We start from the raw sequence: 24,003 nt of genomic DNA on the forward strand, positions 1-24,003 counted from the left end.
GGAATTACAATAACAAAAGGAGCAAATTATAAGGACCACAAAATAGCACTCAAAGCAAAAGTACAATCTTTAATCTTCGCGTATCGCTCTCTAAAGGAAAAAATGGATTGCCCCAACCACATTCATTTATTAAAAACAATGGCTGCACAGATTATGCCCACCCTATCTTATGGCTTAGTCACGTGGTGCGGCAAGGAGGTGGACCTTTTAAATGAACTACAAATTAAAATTTATAAAGCGGTCTTCAATCTTCCTAAATCTGCTTCAGCAGCACAAGTCAGGCTCGAATTTGGACGTCAAAATCAGAAATTCCGGAGCATGAGCGGCTTCGTGAACTTCTGCCACAAACTTAGAACTGCAGATCCAGACTCCCTGGACTGGCTAAGCTGGGAGAAAATAAAAAAAACGGGGGGAAACTGAATCCATGAACAATTGGGGAAAGTATCTGACATTCTGCGTGGAAAAGTTAGAGCTAGAAGTCGCTTGGAAATCAGGGACAGATAAAGCAAGTCTACAAAAATCAGCCAACGCGGCAGCAAAATGGAAATCTTTTTTTGAGGACAAAGAGTTACTGGCAAAAACGGCGGCATGCCTGGACCATCCTGAACAGCTTCACAACCCCAAAAACACACACATACCTAACATCCCACTTCAGTGGTCATCTAAAAAAGTCTTTTACAGCCTATCGGATGGGGATGCATGTCACAAAGGATTTACTACCGTCCTGGAAATCACCACACCAGACGAATCAATGTCGCCTTTGCGGGTACAAAACCGAAACACTTGTCCACCTTTTCTGCTTATGTCCGGCCCTGATAAGTCAGAGACGACTCTTATTGAAACCCATCTTCAATGCTCTAAACATTCGATCCTGCAGACACGCAGTCACAAGCTGGCTCAGTGGTTCCAACATAATACTAGCATGCCGTGGAGTCAAATTCTTGGCAGAAGCAAGAAAACTTTTTGACGTAATAGAATATGAGGACAATCAAGTTGGTGGGCAAACAGGGACAGCTTAACCCCTGGACTTCACAAGCCCCGCCCCCAAAAACAATAGCCGAGAGACAATAATTTTAGTAATTTTTAATAAATTTTGTATCGTTATTTTACTATGCGAATTTTGTAATAATTTTAACTAATTATGCAAATAAAACTTTGCTTTGCTTTGCATCATATGTTCTTCGATGCGGAGGGGTCACGAGATTTAATAAAATATGAAGTCAATTTATGGCAGAAATCCCTGGTCAAGGTGAAAATGTGTAGGTCGTTCTTTCTATTTTTCATGAGCAATCATTTTTGTGGAGCATTCTTGCTGGTCATTGTATAGTGTCTTAATTTTTATGTGAAATTATAAGATTTGATTTGAAATTGAAGTTGAATGGAATGACATTTGTTTCAGACTCGGTCTTGGGTGTTGGTGTATGGCACATGTTTACTTTCGTGCTCTTTTTGTTATAAATTCCAAATATAAATAAAAAAAATATATTTACAAAATAATATATAAGGGTTTATTTGTTCCTCAGAGTATGTGTAACACTAGTAACATATTAACATTTATATTTTTAATAATGTTCGGTGTTTTGAATCAAATGCATCACTTGATGTTTTAATTACAATGGTTGCATTGTTTCCAGTAAACAGATCGACATTCAAAATAAAAAAAACATTAAACACAGCATTTCACATGAAGGCAAAGCTACATCTTATAGGTTTCTATCTACTTGATGCCTGCACTTTATCTAATGATCACCGAACAAGAGACCTAATTCTGCCAACTTTTAAATTGAACTTTATAGAATGGATTGTCGTCTCTCTGCTGAGATGTTCTCACATTGAGACTGATTGTTTTCTTCAGATATTGATCTGCCTTTTTGCAAGAAAGCTGCAGCCTGGCATAGAATATTGATTTTCTTACTTAAAGTGAAAGAAATTTGGGATTCTCTTAAGAATATGCGAGCTGGATTATCCCACCAAGGTTAAGAAATAAAATGAGATATGAAACTAAATATTGTCTGTTGTGTAAAATGTGAAAGACAACCACCCACTATGAAGTAACTAGAAGATTCTGTTTTCTCTCAAAATCCTAGACGAAGGGAAGCTATTGCAAAACTGATCAAAGGCGAATTTGGTTAAGCACCAAATGGAACCCCTCATCAACATCACAAAGAGAAAGGTGATTCAATAGGGACTGCTGGGCTTCCCCAAGCTGAGATTGGTTGTTTTTTGGAACTATTGGCTAACTAAAGATTTCTAGCTAATGTAGTTTATAAATGGCTGCTGTCAGAAGTATAGATATGGTGATAAGTACCATCCTCGTATATGTGTCCTTAAGATTCCTCCCTTTCCCCTGACTCTAACAAGAAAAATCAACATGTTGATGTTAAAGAAACAGTAGCATACTTGCATTATATCATCTTACCAAGATCCATTCATTATGTCTGATCCACAGAGGAAAGAGGAATGGGCAAGTGTGAAACATTGCATCCCAGACAAAATTACACATTTCCAGCAGCCGCAGACGCTACAGTTAAGAGCATTGGGGCCGGGTGGGGGGGATTTTGAGAGACTACCATGAGGGAAAATTAAATAAATAATTTATTTTTCCTCCTGGTTGTCTCTTGAAATACCCCCCACCCGGCCCTACCGCCCCACTGCTCTTACCTTCAATGTCCGCGGCTGCTTACAATTAACAAATTGGAATGTGGACAGGACAGGACATTCTGACAGGACACCATGCTCATTTAAACTGTTTTTGCCAGCATCATCATAAATGGTATTGTATTGTATTGTAATTGCATTTATATAGCGCTTACCACCCCTGACGAGGCGTCAAAGCACTTTTTCGGCGGGTAGCACGCTACTCCGGGACCCATAGAGGATTAGTGTTGAATTAGTATAGTGAAACATGCAAGTACATTTTAAGTGGTGGATAGGTTAGTCAGTTATTTGGGTTTGGAATGAGTGAGTTTCTTCTTCACAGGATCTCACAACATTAAAAAATGTCGAGAGGAGGTTCAGGGGTGGGTGGGGGTAAAGATGGGGCATTTATTGCTTTTTTAGACACTTAAAAGGAGGGATATTTCCTCATCTGCCTTACATTCCGGTTTCTTCTTTGGTGTGGCAAATTTGCGAGCACGTCTGATTTTTACCTAGGGGAGAAACAGAGCTTCATAGCAAAGTAGTTTAAACAAAAAAGGGGTGAGTTGAGCGTTTTTCCCCGGACAGCTTAGTGCCGGCTGCCGTATCGGGACCGCTGCTTTTCCGTGTGTACAAACAACACATTGAGGGTTGACCGACGGGCTACTCTTTGGATTAAATCAACATTTTGACCATCCCCTTCCCCTCCCCCCTGTCTTGATAAAGACCCGCCGCGACCACCAACTGGGGCGCAATTAGGGTCGAAACGTCGACGCTTTTTTCTGGCCAAGCTAATTCCAGGAACGTGGACATCAACCATTTGCTTTCCTTGGAACATTCATGTTGATAATACTGGCCACATAACGACAAAGAACAATTCGTTTTGTCCTGCCCCCTTCTTCCCCCTTGTGATTTTATTGTACATAGATTGTGTATATAAGTGTCACTATATGCTTTGCACTAGTCACTTGGATCACTACAGTCACTATTCACAAATTTGAAATGTCTATTATGAATTTAGTGGAATGAAGTAATTCCAATGTACGTTTTTTCCTTGTTTTTTCTAAATTTATATAAAACAACTTTGCTTCAGAGAGGTCTCTGTTTTTTGTCTCTTGAGCTATTTAGCCTTACTTAAAGTAATTTATTTGTCACCCAACAGAACCAATTGTTTCTTAATCATAGCAAAGTAGGCCATCAGCATGCAATCGACCAGTCTGGCTGCAAACAGTAGTAAACCCTATGCTGGATAATCCCTTCCAGAGTGCTCGTTAGTGCTCGCTATCCAGGACTCGAGTCGGGGTACCACACGGGTGGATGGTGTCCCTCCACTTATTTTACCGGGAGCTCGATAACTATAAACTGCAACTGAGTGCCCGCTACCTTTCGTGACGTCACTTCCTGTTGTGACGTCAGCGTCCCCCCCCCCATTTTTCTTTTTAGGACTTGTGCCCTGAAATTACCTCTAGGAATCCGCTGTAATCCAGTTCTATCAGTTCAAAGGTCGCAAGCAGCTTCCCAGCCGCTGTATTACTTTTCAGGATGTCGAAAAACTGTAGAGTGGGCTGCTGGTAGGGGTCTGTCACCAGCTTGACGATCGGTGTCGCAAACGCGCGGCCGAGGAACTCAGGAGGCCCCTGCAATGGCAAATTCAGGTGAGATCCTGGTGCTATTCAAAAGAAGTGCACATTTTAATCACTCTCTAGGAAAACAAAACATGCAATTCAAAAAGAAACAATTCAACTTAAAGCTAGTCAATAAACTGGTAGCCTGATTTTCACATTGCAAAACCGTTTTTTCTGATTTTAACTTCCTTCCACTCAGGGCATGACTAAGGAAAAACACATATCAACGCCCAAAATTGTGCTGCTGGATTTTACCCAACTATATGAGCTTGTGTCCACGAGGTTAAATCCGTCCAGTGAAACTGACTATCTCTGCACTTTCTAAGCAAACTGACAGATTTTCTAAACTTCATATTCATATCACACATTCCATTTATTTTAAACAACTATAAGGTTCCTCTCAATTACCAATATTTGAGGCTAAAACAATTTTTTTTTGCGCCTATTTTTTCAAAAAATGTTCAAGATGTTATGCACTTAATCCATCATAAGAGTATGAAAGCTATTAATAGTAAAAAAATATTAATCATTGTAAAATTGTAACTATTTTTTATTATATATATATATATATATATATCCAATCTTGCCACAAATACATGAGGGAGTACCCCACTCTCCCAATCAAAATGTCTGTCCATTTCAAGCACTGCCACTGGATCCAGAATCCCAAGAGGGTGCCTAAAGTACTGTGGAAGTGCTAGAGGAAGAAGGAAGTTCTGAAAGGGCTGCCACACAACAAACGGGGGTCCTCTGACGTGCAGTAGATGCTGAAGAGGAGAAGGCCTCAGCTGGCAGAGACGACTCAGGGGATCCTGGCAACACTACCACACACGAGTTGAAAAGATGCCACGCGTTGAAGAAGTTCCCAAAGCTAGGTGGGAGTGAACTCATCAAGCATCCTGATAAGCAGACAGCATCTGTTGCTAGGGTGCCATCTTAGTGGACGTCTCACTGGCTGACACACTGCTGCCAGAGTTGAGGACTCCACAGCCACTTTCTCTCTCACTCTAGAGGCAATGCTAGTGAACCGGGATATCTCAGACTTCCTCATGATATACACTTATATATGCTTTAATTAGAGCGGACGCGGCAATCACCTGCTTTTAACACAAGCGCTCTACAACCCCAAACTTAATAACCTTCAATGACCAAAAGGAACAACAATCCGGGTTAGGGGGCTAGGAAACTTGGGGCACATCAACTGTGACTATTGGGGGTCTTCTGTTTTCCAGCAACACATTCCTGATTAATCGAACCTTGGATCTAAATATGGAAGGCCACAAGTGAAGCAAGTGCTGAAGCTTCCAGTAAAACAATGTTGCAAGTCATGCAGTTAGACCACCACACCAAACACTGCTGCATCATGTATGGCTCATCTTCGTATAAGGGGTTTGAACACAAATGGCATTTCTTGAATCCATTCATCTGCAGCATTTTTGAGGTAGGAGTGGAGGTATAGGGGTGCATCTCCAAGATGTTTGTATAGAAAGTTCAGAAGACAACAATTGGCTATGGGCCACCTTTGATCAGAAGAAATGGACAGAGCAAGAGTATTTGGCAGGCATCTGGTGGTAAGTGGCAACTCTTGTTAAAACTTGAACTATTGATTTGCAACCTATTGTTCTGTGTCACGCCTAACTAGGACATCCAATGTGTATGTAGGAAGGGTGGCACGACATACCAGTGTCTAGCAATACTTTGACCAAGATACACTCAAATGCGCTCAGATAGTTTTTGTACTCGAAAATGTCTTTACCAAATCCCAAGTACCATAACTACCATAATTACAATTACAAAGAGCACTCCAATGTAACCATTGATTGAATCACAGTCTTCACTCAGAAAACAAAATAAAAACTCCCTGTTTTCATTCATCCTTCTCCTGGGAGATACTTTGCCTACCTGATTGCCAGGTTGCAATATCAGAAACACAATCAGATCGAGATGAAGCCTCATGATAGACAAATGACAGAGGTTTACAAACAGGATTTCATACTTACAAATTTGTCATAATCAAAGATATTGATGACGATGACAGGAGGGTCATTTGCCAGGTCTTCTTTATTCCCATCGATCACAAGCTGGTCAAACATAAGAAGCTCATCCCACATGGGGGTTAATGTCTCATCCAGGGTCTGGGCAAACAGGAAGTACAGGTAAGGCAAAGATGGATAATAACATGCTCACACATTACTTTTCAGATCCTGAGAAAATGCCAATAGGTAAAGACATATAATTTAGAGATAATTTCTAATGAAATATGACATGGATCTTAGTGTGCTAATCCTCATACCGCATACAACAGAAGAACATTAGAACTCCAAGTGCTTTCATGTTGACCAGAATTATGCGGATAGAAGAACATTTAACAATGAGGTCAACTGGCCCACCAATCCTTGATGATGCCTTTCTTGTGTTAAAATAAGTGAGAAACTCATGGATTGTTTTTGATGACAAGCAAACTAATAGTAGTGACATCTCAAAATATAGAATTTTGTTTGGGACAAAGACAGGAAATTGCTTGTGGGAATCATAATATTCTCTTGAATTACTTGCTATCTCAATATGTAAACCATCTTGTAGATATAACATTTATTTAATGCTTACATAGAAAACGGATTCAGTGTGAAACGTTTGTGAATTAGAGAGTTGTTTGTTGTTTTATACATAAAGTTAACGAACATACATACAGAGTTGTCAGAAGCCTTTCTGAAGGCCACTGGGCGCGAAGGGGCTACTAGCCCAGAACGTATGGGTTGACGCCTTTCATTCCTAATGTCCCAGGACCCACCCTACTATGGACCCCGAGCAACTGGGCCAAGTACCCCTTCTGGGCTTGAATCTCGATGGTAGCTATAGACGAGCAGTCAAAGGCACCCTCGGGGGCTTGGGGGAGGAGTGAAGATACACATAAGTGAACATGACTCATAACTCAAAATAAAAACATTATGAACAATAAATCCATGCCCAGTTAAATACTTGTTTTTATAAAAATAAGAAGTATTTTATTTCTAACTATACACATGCAAAGTAATAACGCCATTCGTTAGCAATACAATATTCTCTGGAGGTTAGGGCTCTAGTTGTTGTCAGGCAAATCCCTATCTCGCCCTCCTTCTTTACTTACAGCATGGTCAGGGTTATTCCCCATTCAGTGGTGACCACATTCAGGGAATACTTACTAGTAGGCCCTACTTTTGACGTCTTAGAATTAAATCAAAAGTGTTTATGGTGCCGAAGCACTATTAGCAGTGAGTCCCCACGCGGCCCTAAAGACCTGGCTCTATGAAAGCGTTCAGTAGTGCAGAGAGTGCCCTCTTCGTGGGCGCTCCTGAGTCCTGATCCTGTTTGGTGAAAATGGGCTGCTCACAGCTTACACAACAGCACCCCACAGATTACCTTGTGTGAGAAGCACTACCCGATCATTCAAGCAATCAGAGCTACTTCTGCTCAACCAACAGTCATTTCTCCCTAATGGCGGGTGGGGTGAATTTTATCCTCTGCTCCCAAGTGGGGTGACAATGAGAGTGTAAAGGGGACGCTGCTAATCCTGTTGCCTGCCTTACCGGTCTCCTTTACTGTTCTACTGCCAGAGGGGGAAACGCTGCCAACTCGCGGCCGCCGCCTTCAACGCCCGGTTTGCCATTGCACCGGAAGGTACTACGGCACCCAGAGGCCCTCAGTGGCGCTGCCTTAGCGCGTCACTGCCCAGCGCCAGGAGGTGCATATAATCGACGCAGCGCGGGACGCTGCTAATCCTGTTGCCTGCCTTACCGGTCTCCTTTACTGTTCTACTGCAAGAGGGGGAAACGCTGCCAACTCGCGGCCCTCGCCGCCGCCTTCAACACCCGGTTTGCCATCGCGCCGGAAGGGACTACAGCAACCAAAGGCCCTCAGTGCCGCTGCCTTAGCGCGTCACTGCCCAGCGCCAGGAGGTGCATATAATCGAGGGAGGCCCCATGCAGCACAGGACGCTGCTAATCCTGTTGCCTGCCTTACCGGTCTCCTTTACTGTTCTACTGCCAGAGGGGGAAACGCTGCCAACTCGCGGCCGCCGCAGCCGCCTTCAACGCCTGGTTTGCCATCGCGCCGGAAGGGACTACAGCACCCAGAGGCCCTCAGTGGCGCTGTCTTAGCGCATCACTGCCCAGCGCCAGAAGGCGCATATAATCGAGGGCAGCCCCACGCAGCGCGGGACACTGCTAATCCTGTTGCCTGCCTTACCGGTCTCCTTTACTGTTCTACTGCCAGAGGGGGAAACGCTGCCAACTCGCGGCCGCCACCGACGCCGCCGCTTTCAACGCCCGGTTTGCCATAGCGCCGGAAGGGACTACAGCACCCAGAGGCCCTCAGTGGCGCTGCCTTAGCGCATCACTGCCCAGCGCCAGGAGGTGCATATAATCGAGGGAGGCCCCTTGCAGCACGGGACGCTGCTAATCCTGTTGCCTGCCTTACCGGTCTCCTTTACTGTTCTACTGACAGAGGGGGAAACGCTGCCAACTCGCGGCCGCTGCCGCCGCCTTCAACGCCCGGTTTGCCATTGCGCCGGAAGGGACTACAGCACCCAGAGGCCCTCAGTGTCGCTGCCTTAGCGAGTCACTGCCCAGCGCCAGGAGGTGCATATAATCGAGGGAGGCCCCACGTAGCGCAGGACGCTGCTAATCCTGTTTCCTGCCTTACTGGTCTCCTTTACTGTTCTACTGCCAGAGGGGGAAATGCTGCCAACTCACGGCCACCGCCTTTCAACGCCCGGTTTGCCATCGCGCCGGAAGGGACTACAGCTCCCAGAGGCCCTCAGTGGTGCTGCCTTAGCGCGTCACTGCCCAGGGCCAGGAGGTGCATATAATCGAGGGAGGCCCCATGCAGCGCGGGATGCTGCTAATCCTGTTGCCTGCCTTACCGGTCTCCTTTACTGTTCTACTTCCAGAGGGGGAAACGCTGCCAACTCGCGGCCTCCGCCGCCGCCTTCAAGGCCCGGTTTGCCGTCACGCCAGAAGGGACTACAGCACCCAAAGGCCCTCAGTGGTGCTTCCATAGCGGGTCACTGCCCAGCGCCAGGAGGTGCATATAATCGAGGGAGGCCCCACGCTGCGCGAGACGCGCACGGGCATACCCAGGCGATTGCCAGGGCAAAGCCTGGGCCATGGGCGGGCCCGTCCGCTCCCGTCAGAGACTGGAAGAGACTGGACTGGGCAATCCCCCTAACAAGTTTCCCCAAGTGAGTTAGGTGGGCTTTTTGAATGAATTTAGTGTATTGTATGTACTAAAATTTGTAGAGGAGCATACTTGGGTACCTCTTTGTGAACATAACGGGGAGTTAGTGTATACATCCCTTTGCACTCTTGTTGAGCAATTAGTCTTGTTTAAGTATGGGAGAGAGCCCACCACCAATTTCTAGGCCTAACACGCGCCAGAAAGCCACTAGGCGTACACCCAACCCGAAACCAACTGCTATTGACAAAATGTTACGCAGGTGTTGGGTGCAGTCTCTAATAAGCTTGAACGCACGGAAGGCAGGCTCTCCTTGACACCCTCTATTCAATGCCCCTCATTGGATTTAGAATCGGGAGCCCAGACACCATATCTATCTGCTACCCCAGACCTGATGGAGCTTCCGGAAAGGGCCTACTCTGTATCTCCTGTTAAAACACCTGTGAGGGGGGCTATTAGGAAAGGCCTTCAAAGAAAACAAAAAAAGGGGGGGGAAGCACGCGAGTTCCTCTTTGAGAGTAACAACAACGACCCAGACTGTAAGCAATTATGGAAGCTGTCATTTAGAATTGGAGCCACCGACATGGGCTTCCACGTTTCTAAAAGAAATTAGAGAGAACCTGGAAACATATATTCACAGTGAGACGGGAGTCCTTAGACAGCATCTAGAGAAGCTTACTAAGAAGGTCGACACGTGGGGAAGCAAGATTGATGCCCTTTTTAAAACCCTGGGTCAGGGGCGTAGCTAGAGCTTCTGGCGCCCGGGGCTACCCCTCAGATTGGCGCCCATGATGGGTACTTGGGGGTAGGGAGGGTTGCTGAGGAAGTTTGTGACGCGAAGTGTAGCTCTCGAACTAAGTGAGACTGCTGCAGTGCTGTTCCTAATCAGCTGGACTGTCTGCAGCAAATCGCCCTTCACTGTAGAGACTCCACTAAAGAGAGCGCATGGTGGTGGCGCTCGTTACTAGTATATTTTAACCGACGATCGTACAGCGCGGGGGCTGGCCGAAAAAGATGCGCATGGCCGTCATTGGTAGCGCTTTCACGAGCTACAAGATTGACGGCCCTGGGATCCACATACGCTGTACTCCGAGAGCTGCACCACCACTAAGCTAGGTGGTGCAGCAATTGCAAGCATGTGCACTTGCACTTACCTACACGTGTGCAGTGCTGCTCAGTTACAGCCGCACCTGTGGGTGTGGGGGGTGGTGGGTGACCCTGCTGTCCCTAACAAAATCCTGGACTGGCCACGGGCCACCGGCATAGCTGCCAAGGTTTGAAATAGCTATGTGTGACATTTTCTTAATTTTAGTGTAAATATGAGTGACATTTCAACGACTATGAGTGACACTTTCTCGTGAGCAAAATCTAGTCACAATACAAGGTGAACAAGTCCGGGCAAAGTATAACTTTTATCCATATAGGACATCTGGTAGCCTGTAAGCGGTATGTACATAGCTGCCAAGTTTTCAGACTGCTTATGTGTGAGATTTCCATGGGTTAGTGTACATTCCACTGCCCAAAGTGCGAAAAATGAGTGACACTTTCTCACCAGTAGAAATAAGCCATGAAGTCTTATTGAGAGGTAAATGTCGCAAATTACCACCTTTTGGGCTATGAGTAGCAATAACTTGACAATATTGTTCATTTTAACACCATTAACAGCCAATCAGAAGTAGGCTGACCCACTCAGTGCATTCTAAGTCCATTGACAGGTCAGAAACAGCCAGGGCCATCCAGTGTGTTGGAACCCTGCCCACTTACAGCAGATCTACCCCTGCTTAATGCACTCTAACCCCCTTGCCTTCATCAAGAGTAATCCCAGCCATCTGAATTCCATTATAGCTCCATTTGTAGCCACCAGAACCAGTGTGCCCTGCCCAGTCCATTGTAGGTCATACAACCCTCAAAAGTACCAGCCTCGCCATGACCCATCCCATCTAGGGGCCCTTCCCCAGAATGATCCAGTCAGCCGTGCCTTGTGCATGCAAGCATTATATCCATGCAGCCTTGTCACTTCAAGCCATTCTGATCCCAGTTACAGCAACAAGAACCAGCTGATAGAACTGCTACTTGGCTTTTTTTGTCTGCCTGACTAGTATTTTAGTGTCCCAGCACAAAAATCACCCAAAGCTGACAGTTTCTCCTGTTATCAGTGGCCATTTAAAACAGGAAACATACGAGTAAAGCAGTTTGAAATGTGCTGCAGAGCTGCTTTGATTGTCCGTGACAGATAAAGTAGTAAAAGGCAGAAACGTAGCATTTAAAATTAATACAGACTATTTGTATATTTTTATTTTATTTTTTTATTTATAAAGTTTTATATAGCTTAAACTTGATCCCGAAGGATATCAGAGCGCTTTACAATTTGAGGCAAAGGTAACAAAACAGAACATTAGTCATTGACCTCTTCGGCAGACCAAGCACGCAGTTTATTCTCTCAACCACACAAACCACTCGTAAACTGAATTGCATTTCTGGTCATACTGTCTATCTTATATAAGTGACCTTAGAGGGAAACATGGTGTCTCCCAGTCACCCTCCCTGCTTAAACCATTCTGTTGACTGGAAAGTGCCCAAGCCCTGGACAAAACAAACATGGCTACATATAAAATTGAAGCCCAGATTTACAAACATTTTGCGGCGCAGTGCACAGTAAATGCCATTCCAAGATTGCCACTCGGTAAATACTGCAATGGGCAGTCATCTTCAAATGCTAAAGTGTGTCGTGCGTCACTACTGGATAAAGACATGGTGGCCAACATAATGCATCTAAAACCCTTGATTATTACTAAATAATCTGTAAAATTCCATGTAGCAAAATACTAGTCTACAGTCTCTCTCAACACTATGTAGTAACAATCCTACTACAACAAATGTGTTAGATTCCATGTAACAAAATATATATAGCAGTGGTCTTCAAATGTGTTGAAGCCGTGTCACCATTAAAAAAAACATTAAAAATTATTGGGCTTCCTGCCCTCCACAAATTGTCAGAATTTATCTATTAAATGTGCAATGTTTAAATATGTCTAGACCTATTTAAACATTACAGCTATGGTAAACCTTTTTAAAATGCAACCAAATACATTATTGACAAATATACCATTCTAGCTTACTAACGTTAAACGTATCCACAGTGTAATTATCCAAAATAGGGGCAGGGAAATGTACAAGCTTTAAAACAATTCACCTAAAAAGCAGAGTGGCTTTCACTTATAATTTTTTTAAACAAATGTGTTAGACCTATTGCCTTTGTCAAACACGTTTAACAACAGATTAGGTCTATTGCATTGATCAATGGCTTGTCACCATAATCAACTCATTCTTGCTGTGAGTTAAGCAGAAGCTTCCCTACAATGCAACAAGGCAGTACAAGGGTTTTGCAGAATCTTTAAATATGGAGAAAGTGATTAATTAATCAGTGGGAAATGGGGTGGTCGTACTGGCCTATCATTCGCCACTGGTCCTTATCCAGTTCACAGCACAACTCACCTGTAGTGCCGCCTCAGTAACTCACGCCAGGATGAAAGCTCGGATGTCATCGGGCCGGTGCTCTTCTGTGCTGAATATTGCACAGAGGGTAAGTTCCGGCCTGGCAGACGCTGTGTGACAACAACATAAAATGCAGCACTGCACCTGTATCACGGCTCTGCCTGGCCCGCAGCGTTGGCCAAAGGAGGAAGGACACTGTGACTTTATGAATGAACTTCACAGAGACTGCTGTGTGTCTCTGCCTCCCGATCGGTCCGGCAGCCGCGACTTAGGACTTAAGGCTGCACACAGCACAGCAGACTGCATGTTGCTGCAGTCCTAAATTCTCCCAGCTGCTGACTGACTCGTCCCCCGCCCAGAGGGCCGCACTTAGTTTCCGCCCGTGGCGATACCACGATGTTGATGGCGATGCCTCTGATAATGCTGGCCGCCTCACGCACGTGTCCCAGGGTAGTGTTTGATTGTTGAGCAGCACTCGTACATCGCTGCTGCTCTGGGGCTCGGTTGGGTGTACTAGATACTGATAGTTGCAGGGGTGTCACTTTAAAGTCTGCATTTTCCCCCCAAGTGACATGTTTAATTGTAGGGCACTAACCTCTTCATGGTGCTCTCAGACAGGCCCAATAATGCCCGTGTTTACAGATGTTTGATGCCAGGGGTAATGTGGATTTTTATTGCGCAGACAGCAGCGCACCATCACCAGGACTCCTCGACTCCTGAGTCCCCCGCAGCTTCTCGTGACCTGCCTACCTCCTTAGTTACCTGACCTCACTTCCTCCAGGAGGTGAAGAGGCACGAGGTCACCCACATCCAATTCCGGGGCCCCAACGATGCTTAAGCTGCCAGTAGGAACCACGGATGAGGGCAGCCTCCCCCCCCCCCCCCCCCAGAGTGTGAGTCATAGTGGTGTTTGAAAGGCGCGCGGAGCAGCGGGCAGGAAATTAAATGTAACATTGTAGCAGTCTGACTCCAGAGCTGAGCAGACTGTTTAAGATTTTTAACTAATAACCTACCGAGCCAGCTACTGCTGGCAAGTCTGTGGGGAGCAACAGAGCCCTGGGCACAGATGCAGAGGCGCAAGCAGCGCGCACTGGCACCACTGTGTGCCAGTTTCAGACTGGTATTAAAAATGCGTGACACGGCATTTCAGTGCCGTGATGTGAAACACCACACTGAAATGCAGTAGTCACAACTGATGCAGGATAATACTTGGCAGGCCTGCACCTGTGCCGTGCAGCGCAGCTACCGCCCGCAAATTTGTGCCGCCTGGGGCGGACCGCCCCACCCGCCCCCCCCTAGCTACGCGGGTGCCCTGGGTAATCTGAAACTCACAGAATCGGCCCCTATACAACAGAGTAGTCTGGTGCCCATCCTTCCCGGAAATGTTAATACAGAACCCAATCCTCTAGTTGAGCCCCCCATTGCGACTAATTCTTCTATGATATCAGGGGGAGATTGTCCGGGGGCAGTAAGGGCATTAAGGAAGGGGGCTGTTGGCCAAGGGTTGTTGCCTGTGGTATCTCCACTAGATTTGCCAGCAGAGGGTAGGACATTGAGTACTAGCAGAGGAGATCATGGAAACAATTTAGACCCAAATAGACTACCTATCAAAGATACCCTGCCATGTCTAGATCTGCCTTCCACAGCAACTCCTTATACTGTTATCCTCACTGGAATCCCTGAGTTAGATCCAAATAAAGCTGAGCAATACCTGGAGCTAAGAAACAAAGTTATTTTCTGGCTAAATAAATTTAGACTATTTCCCCCTCTAGTGAAATTCTATTTGCTAGGCAAGTTAGCTGGATAGGACCGAAGACAAAAGATATACAGGGGGATTGTGTATTGATTAACTTTAGGGACCCTAGGGCAGTCCACCATATTCTACAATGGGACCACATGAGGGATACCAATGGTATAAGGACCCTTTCCCTTGCTTACTTCTATCCCCCCACTCCACTACTTGAAAGAATGGGTGGTGTCTATAAAAAATGGGAACACCGAGCCAAGCCTGACTTTTCATCCCATAACCCACAGGGACTTGACACATTCTTGTTTTTTAACATCCCAGTATGCAATAGATTTAGCAGCCTAGATTTAGTCAATTGACTAAACCCCTCAGAAGAATTTGCTGAAGGTACAATCACTTATATAGTACCTCAGCAAGAAAGTGAAATATCTATGCAAGGGGTTTGCTACTCTGAGGTGTCAACTACGGCAGTAGAAGGTCCGAATAGACTGGAAGACTTGCCCAGTGCACTGGGGGATGTTTCAGGAAATCTCCATGGCCATGAGTGGTCTCATAGCCAGTTAATTGAGCAGGATGCAGTCACCCCTATCCCCTTGTCTGCAAAACCCCTAGACCGATCTAATTTAAGGCTCCTCTCTTGGAATATAGCAGGCTTAGCCTCTAAGCTAGACCATCCTGATGGGGGAACCTTTGTAGATAACCATGGGCTATGCCTCTTTCAGGAGACATGGGCCACTACTCCAATACACAGGATAGGTTTTGTAACATACACAATTCCAGCACACCAGGGACAAAGGGGTAGACCGTCGGGGGGGACTTTGTATTTGGATCGCTATCCACTTAGGGTGTACCATTCAAGCCCTTGATACTGGCTCCCCGGATATACTCTGCATTCTCCTCTCGTTCAAGGAACAATTTAAGCTGGCTATTATAAATGTGTATTCTCGCCCTGTGAAGTTGGGGCAAACCTCTCAGACCTTGGACTCCCTGTCTCATATCCTCTCTTCTCTCTCTGAAGCTGTTCATCGAGTCGTTGGCAGGGATTTCAATTGCCATTTTGAACCCTTAAATGGCATTAACCGCAGTATTACCAGCGAAGAAGCTGCAGTTTGGTCAATTCCGTTATGCAATACTTATCCGACTAGGGTTGGCCCCCTCGTCCTTCAATTGACCTCACTGACACTAGTCCACTCCCCAAGGGCCTGTAATGGACGACTCCCGGCAGATAACCTGGGTAATCCAACTTTTAACACAATAGGACAGGCTTCTATAATCGACTACATACTGGTTGTCATTGAGTTTTGGCCCAAAATCCAGGACTTTGCTGTGCATCCAAGAGGCAAAAGCGATCTTAACCCATTAGTCCTGGATTTGTGTATCCCCCAGCTTGGGAATGTCCAGGAGTACTCCACCCAACCCCCTCCAACTTTAATCACAAGCGAAGGAGGTAGAAGAGTCCGTTGGGGTACTCTGGCTGTCTCTGATGAGAAAATGGCTACCCTGTATTCCGAGATCATTCCTTTTCTTGAGTTTGTTTTTAATATTATTGGAAACCATCAAGACTAAGAATCTTTGATACTGATAAAAAATAACCATCATGAGATGTTTTCTAAATTGGCAGACTTTTTTTATAAACATGATAATAATAGCAGATCTGATCCCAAACCGAAACACCCATGGTTTCTAAGGTCTGTAGAGAAGCCAAATTAGCACTTCTACTTAGAGTCAAGCACAAGGATGTCCCAGGCATTAGATTAGCTAGGTCTCGCTTCAAATCCATCTTGGCTGAGGCGAAAGCAGCCTGGGAAAATGAAAAATGGGAAGCAATTAGGAAAGCTTTAGATAGCAGAGATATGCACTCCTTCTGGAACCTTGTGAAGACAGGCCATACAGAAGGTAATTTGGCCATTGCTCCTAACTTGGCAGAAGAATCCTGGAGATCACATTTTAAAATATTATATTCTAGGCCTGTGAACACAATTGAACCTCAGGGCTTAATGGATGTTTTACATATTCCCCTGAACATGGCACCACCTCCTTGCATATTGTTGGAAGTAAACCTGGCACTGGGCAAGTTACTCCTTAATAAAGCACCTGGCCTGGACAGGATCCCTGGTGACTTATTCAGATCTGAACGGGGAGTATGGGCTCCTTACCTTCAGTTTTTATTTAATTCAATATTCCAAGGCATGGAGCTCCCTCCAATGTGGCTCAGTGCTGAGATTATTCCAAGTTTTAAAAAAGGTTCCCATTTGGACCCCGCAAATTACCGGCCTATTAGCCTCATTTATGTCACCCAAAAGATTTTCGCCCACGTCCTTCTTGGGCGTTTGCAATCATGGATAGATGAGTCAGATATTCTTACCCCCGTACAAGCAGGATTTAGGTCCAGAACATCGACTTTAGACCAAATCTTCAGACTCCAACTAATTTATTGAAAGACTGTAATCTTGGGAGGGGGTAGTCTTTATCTGACCTTTGTGGACCTTAAGCCCGCATTTGATTTGGTCCATCGAGAGCAGTTATGGGGTTTTCTATTCGACATGGTGGTTCTGGTTTACCTTTGCCAAATCCTAAAACGATTACACAAAGGCACCTACGCTAGGGTCAGATTTTGAAAAAAGGGTGAACTGACAGCGCCCTTCCCGGTGGAGCAATGGGGTCAGGCAGGGATGTGTGTTGGCTCCAACTCTTTTCTCTCTTTTCCTGAACGGTTTCATAGACACACTCTTGACCGTAAAGGATATAGACTCTCCAAGGTTCGCAAACAGAAAAATACCAGCTTTAATGTTTGTTGACGACACGCTGCTCCTCTCTAAATCACCTATGGGGATGCAGCATGTCCTGGATGAGTTTAGTTTATTTTGCAGGAAAAAGAACTTGGAGATTAACATCAAGACAATGAAATAAATGGTCTTCCACGCAAAAACAACTAATTGCCCACACCCCCAAATGGATGGAAGACCGTTAGAGCGAGTCTCTACCTTCGATTATCTAGGTATCTCACTGAACGACTCAATGGACTGGAGATCCCAGATAACGAAGGCTAATTTGAGGTTAACCCAGTCTTTGGGAGGCATCCTTAAAGTGTTTAAAAAGTGCTTCCAAAAAGTGATAGGTCCACCGGCTGAAATCTATAAAATACAAGCAAGGGGCGCATCTCTCTATGGTGCTGAACTCTGGGGCCATTGTTCATCCCATTCAATACAGGTAACGGAGAATACCTTCCTCAGACAGATTTTAGGGCTGCCAAAGAGCACGCCCTTAACTCCTCTTAGGATGGACCTTGGCATCGGTCCCATTTCTGATGTTATTGTCTCTCGCCCTCTCCTCTTCTGGCGCCGTATATGGAGCACGCCAGAGCTAATCAATTACAGGGCGGAATTGAGGGATGTAATGTGTAAATTGGGGGCTAAAAATGTACCTTGGTTATCCTATGTTAGGAGTTTGTGCTTTTCCCTAGGTTATGGTAATTTATGGTTGAACCCAGAGGATTCTTGTCCCAGTACCCCGAAAAAAGCCTTAGTCACAGCGATGAAGGAATTCAAACTTGCCCACTTAGTTAGGAGTACGATCTCATGCTCCTTGACATCAAGGTTTCTTGATGTCAAGCAGCAGTACAAATTGGAAAAGACCTTGGATGAATTCCAACCTTTTTTGGCAAATATTTATCCAATTTAGATTTGGAACCCTCCCATTGGGTGCATTTACAAACAAATGGAAGGGTTCAGCACAATCTCTTTGTCCTGGTTGTGCTGTAGCGGAGGGGACAGAATTACATGTAATACTATTCTATCCTGCTTACCATCGGTCTAGATCGAAGTGGGTTTATCAGCTGTGTAGAAATCTAGGGCTACGAAATTACCATGAGGTTTTTAGGCTACTTAAATATGAAACCTTACCACTCTTTGTAGTCACAACCTCAACATTCCTATTCGCAATGTGGTGCACTCGCAGAGGAATTCTAAAGGGAAAAGAGCAGGGTAATAGATGATGTTCCTGTTTGTATTAGGTTTATATTCCCTTTGCTGCTATGTAACAATGCAGTGAACGAGATGATAATAATCATGTCCTTGTATTTCTTAGTATGTAAGTGTTTAGCCTTATTTTTCTAATCTATTTATTTTTTTAACATGTAGTTTAATAGAACATGGATTGAAGTATCAGTGATGTTTTTATTCTTTTTATATACTGTATAATAGATTGTGCTCTGGGTTCCTTCTGCAAGTGTTTCTGACATCTGCGGGATTGGGCAGCTATTTATCATGTGCCAAGGCTGTTATTGTTGTAATTTACTGTTGTATATTATCAATTCCGGTCTTTGATGCCACATCTTAATCCGCCCCTTTGTAATTTCCTCAACTTTAAGTTATACTTGATGAATGTATATTTTATTTTTGCTTTTATGGCTGTAAAGCCGAAATAAAGTATTTTGACTGACTGACTGTAATGCCATCATTGTTATCCTTGTGACCTGCAGTCTTGGCCATGGTCATACCGACAGACCTTCCCAGCATATGGGGTTGCCAGGGACACAAGGCTGGGCATGATCCCCCGCACTATGGCGACCCATCCGGGCATACAAGTTTACCGATCTCAGCAGACACAAGTCTCACGCTCCTAGCCCAAATAAATTAAATGGTGGGCGCTTCTGGATATGGGGTCACCGGGGCAAGTTGACGTTCTTTGTATGACTTAGATCATGGCAGCCCTCTACTGGCATATAACAGTCGCCGGACTACTCTGGCACATGAGCAGTGACCTGATTCATTTGCAGCTGTTCTCCTCACATCTCGCTCAAGGAGTCCTCTCAGAAGGCCTTCCCACTGGACCTTGCTCCCTCCAACTCTCTACTCTTCTTCACAGGGCACACTGGTCTTGGCAAGCAGGCAGGCTCAGGGGCTCCAGGGCAGGTGATCTTAGTTTTCCCTGGGTTAATTCCCCCTATCCATCAGGGAGACTAGCAGGCCTTGGCTCCCAGTCATAGCCACAGAAGTCTTGCAGCATTACCCCACTCACACAGCCCAACAGGCTGCTTTGAAAATGACAAAATGTGGGCTCTCAACCTCAACTTCTATAGTACTTTTCCAGATGCCCAAATGTGATTTAGGGTCTGAGTCAGAGTAGGGTCTGAGTCTTTGAAGTTTTATGTTGAGCTTCTGTTTCTTTAGAAGTGTACATTGCTCCTTTTTGTCTTTCCTCCAGAAAGGATGTCTATCACAACAGGCAAAAATCCAAAGTCAAACAAATGCAAACAAATCCTGGGGAAACCACACAAGGAAATAGGACATCAAACACAAAAGAAATATTACAACACTGGGAACGACTGTACAGAAAGGAGATCAACAAATGGTGGGAACTAATTACCTTGAAAAAATATGTAGAAGTACAAAGGATTCCAGGAGGCTTACATATCACTCTCATGCCAAGTCATCAGGACACAATTGGAGAACTATTACAGGAATGGGGCGAACACATCCTAGGAGCCTCAATGGGCTTAATTGTTATTCTGATTAAACATACAGAAAAAGCACTAATACAAATCAAACAACAACTTAAGGATTTGGAAGAACAGTTGGGAAAAATGGACTTATCAAAAGAAATGCAAAAACTAAGGGAAGAAAGTTTGTGAAAAATTGAAAAACATGAAGAACAGGTCAAACAGAGAAAACAATCGAAATTCCAGAGAGATAAAGACGACTATGAGCAAGGAAGATTTTTTACCTTTGCTAGGAAGGATGACTCAATAAAGAAAAAAAACAACTAGATACTACAACAAGGGATTACTCCAGTTATGATTCTCTTACAGATGAAGAGGACACTTTACATCGCATGCGTTTACAACGCATGCGATTACAACGCAGTCGCAGTACATCACAGCGCAAGTTGTTACAACGACTTGCTGTAGGGGGCACGCTGGACTTAGGAATAGTATAATGTACTATTCCAACTCCAGTGTGCGCAATAGTAGGGTAGGTGTTTGAATAGTAAATTATACTATTCCTTATGTTAGCGCGCCCCCTACAGCAAGTCGATGTAACGACTTGCGTTGTAATGTACTGCGATGTAACAACGCGGTCATTGTAACGACCGCGTTGTAATCGCATGCGTTGTAACGCATGCTATGTAATGGCTATTTCCCCTTACAGATACAGATCTTTGGAAAAATGAAGGAAGTGCAACCACATCAGGAAAGATCAATAAGAAAATGACTTTTTTAACGGAAATGCGTTGAGTGCTCCAACAACAGCAATGGGACAAACAGAAATCTGTGGAAAGGGGATAGAGGCGCAATGGGAAAACAAGGAGAAGCTAAAGGGGACAAAGGAGAAATAGATGTACCAGTCCAAACAAGGGGCAGTTCCAGACAAATCAAGAAATAATTGAGAAGAGTGTGCAACATAGTAGACAAACTACTTCATTGTCACTTCAAGGCAAATCATCAAGACACATGGGTAAAATAAAGTTGCTTTAGGCAATACAAGAAGTGCAAAGCATGCAAGATAGCGGTGCAGAAAAAGGAATTGATATTGGAGAATGGCACGAAATAGACAATAAACCAACATATAATATGCAAGAGCAAATTTGTAGTGTATATAGTGGAATGTCCGTGTAAAAAGAAGTAAATTGGAAGCACAAAAAAAGAATTTGGAGCACATAAGAGCAGCAACAAATAAAGATCTTAGTAATGCCATCGCAAAACACATGGAAGAATATCATGATAGCAACTGGGAAGACTTACAATACTTTGCTGTTGAACAAATATCAAATCCAGAAAGAGGTGGAAACTGAGAAAAACTTTTTCAACAACAGGAATCACTATACCATTTATCAATGAGAACTCTTAGTCCTAAAAGTTTGAACCAGGATGAAGAACTTTATGTGCATTTGTAATTAGGAATAAAAGATATTCTATGTCTGATAGCAGCATGTTAAATCAGAAATCTACCCACTGGAGGGTAAAAATCAGACAGAATTGACAGTAAGAGATAAAGAAAATGAGGACTGAAATTGTATATTCATGTCAAGAAGATATACAGTGGTGAGCCATCAGAGAGATGTTAAAATACCAAAAATACAAATAGCATGGTTTAATAACTCAGAAGACAAAGAACACATGAGAACTGATATGGCTCATTGGATAGCAGAGGATAAGAATAAATCGGAAATAATTTCAAAACTTTCTAAAATTACACCAAGTGCCGACTTTGTCAAAGGAAGAAAAATAATGATCCACCAGGAACTAAAAATATAAAGAAGAAACACAGCTCACTAGCGGGCTAAAAAATAAGATGCAACAATATCAAGATACTGAGATCATTGATAATAGACAATACCACAGACTTGCCTCAAATATTTTATTAATCAAAAACTTTTATAAATGTTTCTATTTGTTAATAGAATTTTAACTCTTCACAGTAACACTTTGGGCACTCATTCACTTTACTTACATATGCCCTTTAAAATATTGCATGTAGTCACTTTAATTGAATTTGACTACATGTTAAAAGAAGCCATAAGGTGGAACAGGAAATGCGATCAGTAACAGAAATAAATAATGCGCCAACTTTTATTATTGTTTATCCTGTGATCAAGGTCTGTGAGGAGACCGAAACGTGTTTGGCGTTGTATATATATAGGTGAAGCAAAGATTCTTCACCAAAGAAGACGCCGCACACCACTTTAGATTACGCTGTTCTGTTTATTTTCCTGTAGGTTTCCCCACCTACGCGTTTCGGACTGACAAGAGTCCCTGTTCACGGTTTACAAACATTAGTCCTTTGTTTATTTTGCAAATCTATACTGTTACGTCCATTGGGCAAGTTATGATGCATTATGGGAACAGTAGGCAAACTATATTATCTTGCTAATATTATTAGCATAGACACTGTGTTGGGCAGCTGTCGTTTGGCGCTTTGCACTGTATATAGATGTTAAACAAAAAGTTTAACCCTGATGCTTGCATGTATATCAGCGTTAAGTACGTTGATATCCCATTATCTGTTAAGATTTTATTTTGGAATCATGCTTTGACATTAATGCTTATGAGTCAAGGATAGCAAATATGGCTGAGTGCCTAATAATGTGCATGCGTCAAACTGTACAGTTGTACAGTTTTGAATAGATCCTAAAGGGCGAAACTTTGAGATAAAAGAAAAAATAACCTGTGAGTCACAATTTGTGGTCTATCAACTTCAATGTTTTTGTGGGATGAAATACATCGGCTCAACCTCATGCCCCCTTAAGAAAAGGATTTTGGAACATATTAGATCTATTCAAAACTGTGATCATAGCTATGCCATTGCCAAACATCTAAAAACTCATCCTGGCAAAACTTGGATGGATATAAAGTATGCAGGCATTGCAACTATACAAGAAAATGAAAGAGGAGGTGATCGACTCACCAAACTAAGACGCCTTGAATCCAAATTAATAATCAGATTTAAAACCAGAACCCCGATGGGCTTAAACGGGGATGAGGAAATGTATGTCCATTTATAAAGAACCACACTATGGAGCCACTTACTACCTTCTGAGAGACTATTGTAGACAATACAAAGCTGGACCAATAGATGACAATAAATGACAAAAGATATATGTAAAAATTGCACCTTTTGTAAACTTTCTTAAACTGAATCGATAGCACACTCGTGATGCAAAGAATAAAAAGTAATTTTAAATGTTTAGTCACAGTGAAGGACAACTGTACAGTTTGACGCATGCACATTTTTAGGCACTCAGCCATAATTGCTATCCTTGACTCATAATCATTAATGTCAAAGCATGATTCCAAAATAAAATCTTAACAGATAATGGGATATCAACGTACTTAACGCTGATATACATGCAAGCATCAGGGTTAAACGTTTTGTTTAACATCTATATACAGTGCAAAGCACCAAACGACAGCTGCCCAACACAGTGTCTATGCTAATAATATTAGCAAGATAATATAGTTTGCCTACTGTTCCCATAATGCATCATAACTTGCCCAATGGACTTAACAGTATAAATTTGCAAAATAAACAAAGGACTAATGTTTGTAAACCGTGAACAGGGACTCTTGTCAGTCCGAAACGCGTAGGTGGGGAAACCTACAGGAAAATAAACAGAACAGCGTAATCTAAAGTTGTGTGCGGCGTCTTCTTTGGTGAAGAATCTTTGCTTCAGCAACTTACAGCGAGGCTGTCCCAATCCTCGCCGCCAGCACCGGCTTCTAGCAGCTCCCCCCGCTTGGGACATTTGCTTGTGAAAAATATATATATATATATATATATATATATATAT

The 24,003-nt window shown here is 43.7% G+C and overlaps 1 protein-coding gene across 1 annotated transcript in view; it reads right to left on the reverse strand.

Moving 5' to 3' along the window:
* LOC147705871 (fer-1-like protein 4) overlaps window positions 1-24,003 on the reverse strand; it is a 1,142,165-nt gene that overhangs the window by 443,086 nt on the left and 675,076 nt on the right. The window contains exons 25-26 of the mRNA XM_086932323.1: window positions 6,263-6,397; window positions 4,101-4,274 (exon numbers count right to left, since the gene is read on the reverse strand). Coding sequence (XP_086788449.1) covers window positions 4,101-4,274; window positions 6,263-6,397 — 309 coding nt within the window. The remainder of the gene's footprint in view (window positions 1-4,100; window positions 4,275-6,262; window positions 6,398-24,003) is intronic.

The sequence above is a fragment of the Lissotriton vulgaris genome, chromosome 7 (assembly GCF_964263255.1).
Source record: "Lissotriton vulgaris chromosome 7, aLisVul1.2, whole genome shotgun sequence".
Classification (NCBI taxonomy): domain Eukaryota; kingdom Metazoa; phylum Chordata; class Amphibia; order Caudata; family Salamandridae; genus Lissotriton; species Lissotriton vulgaris.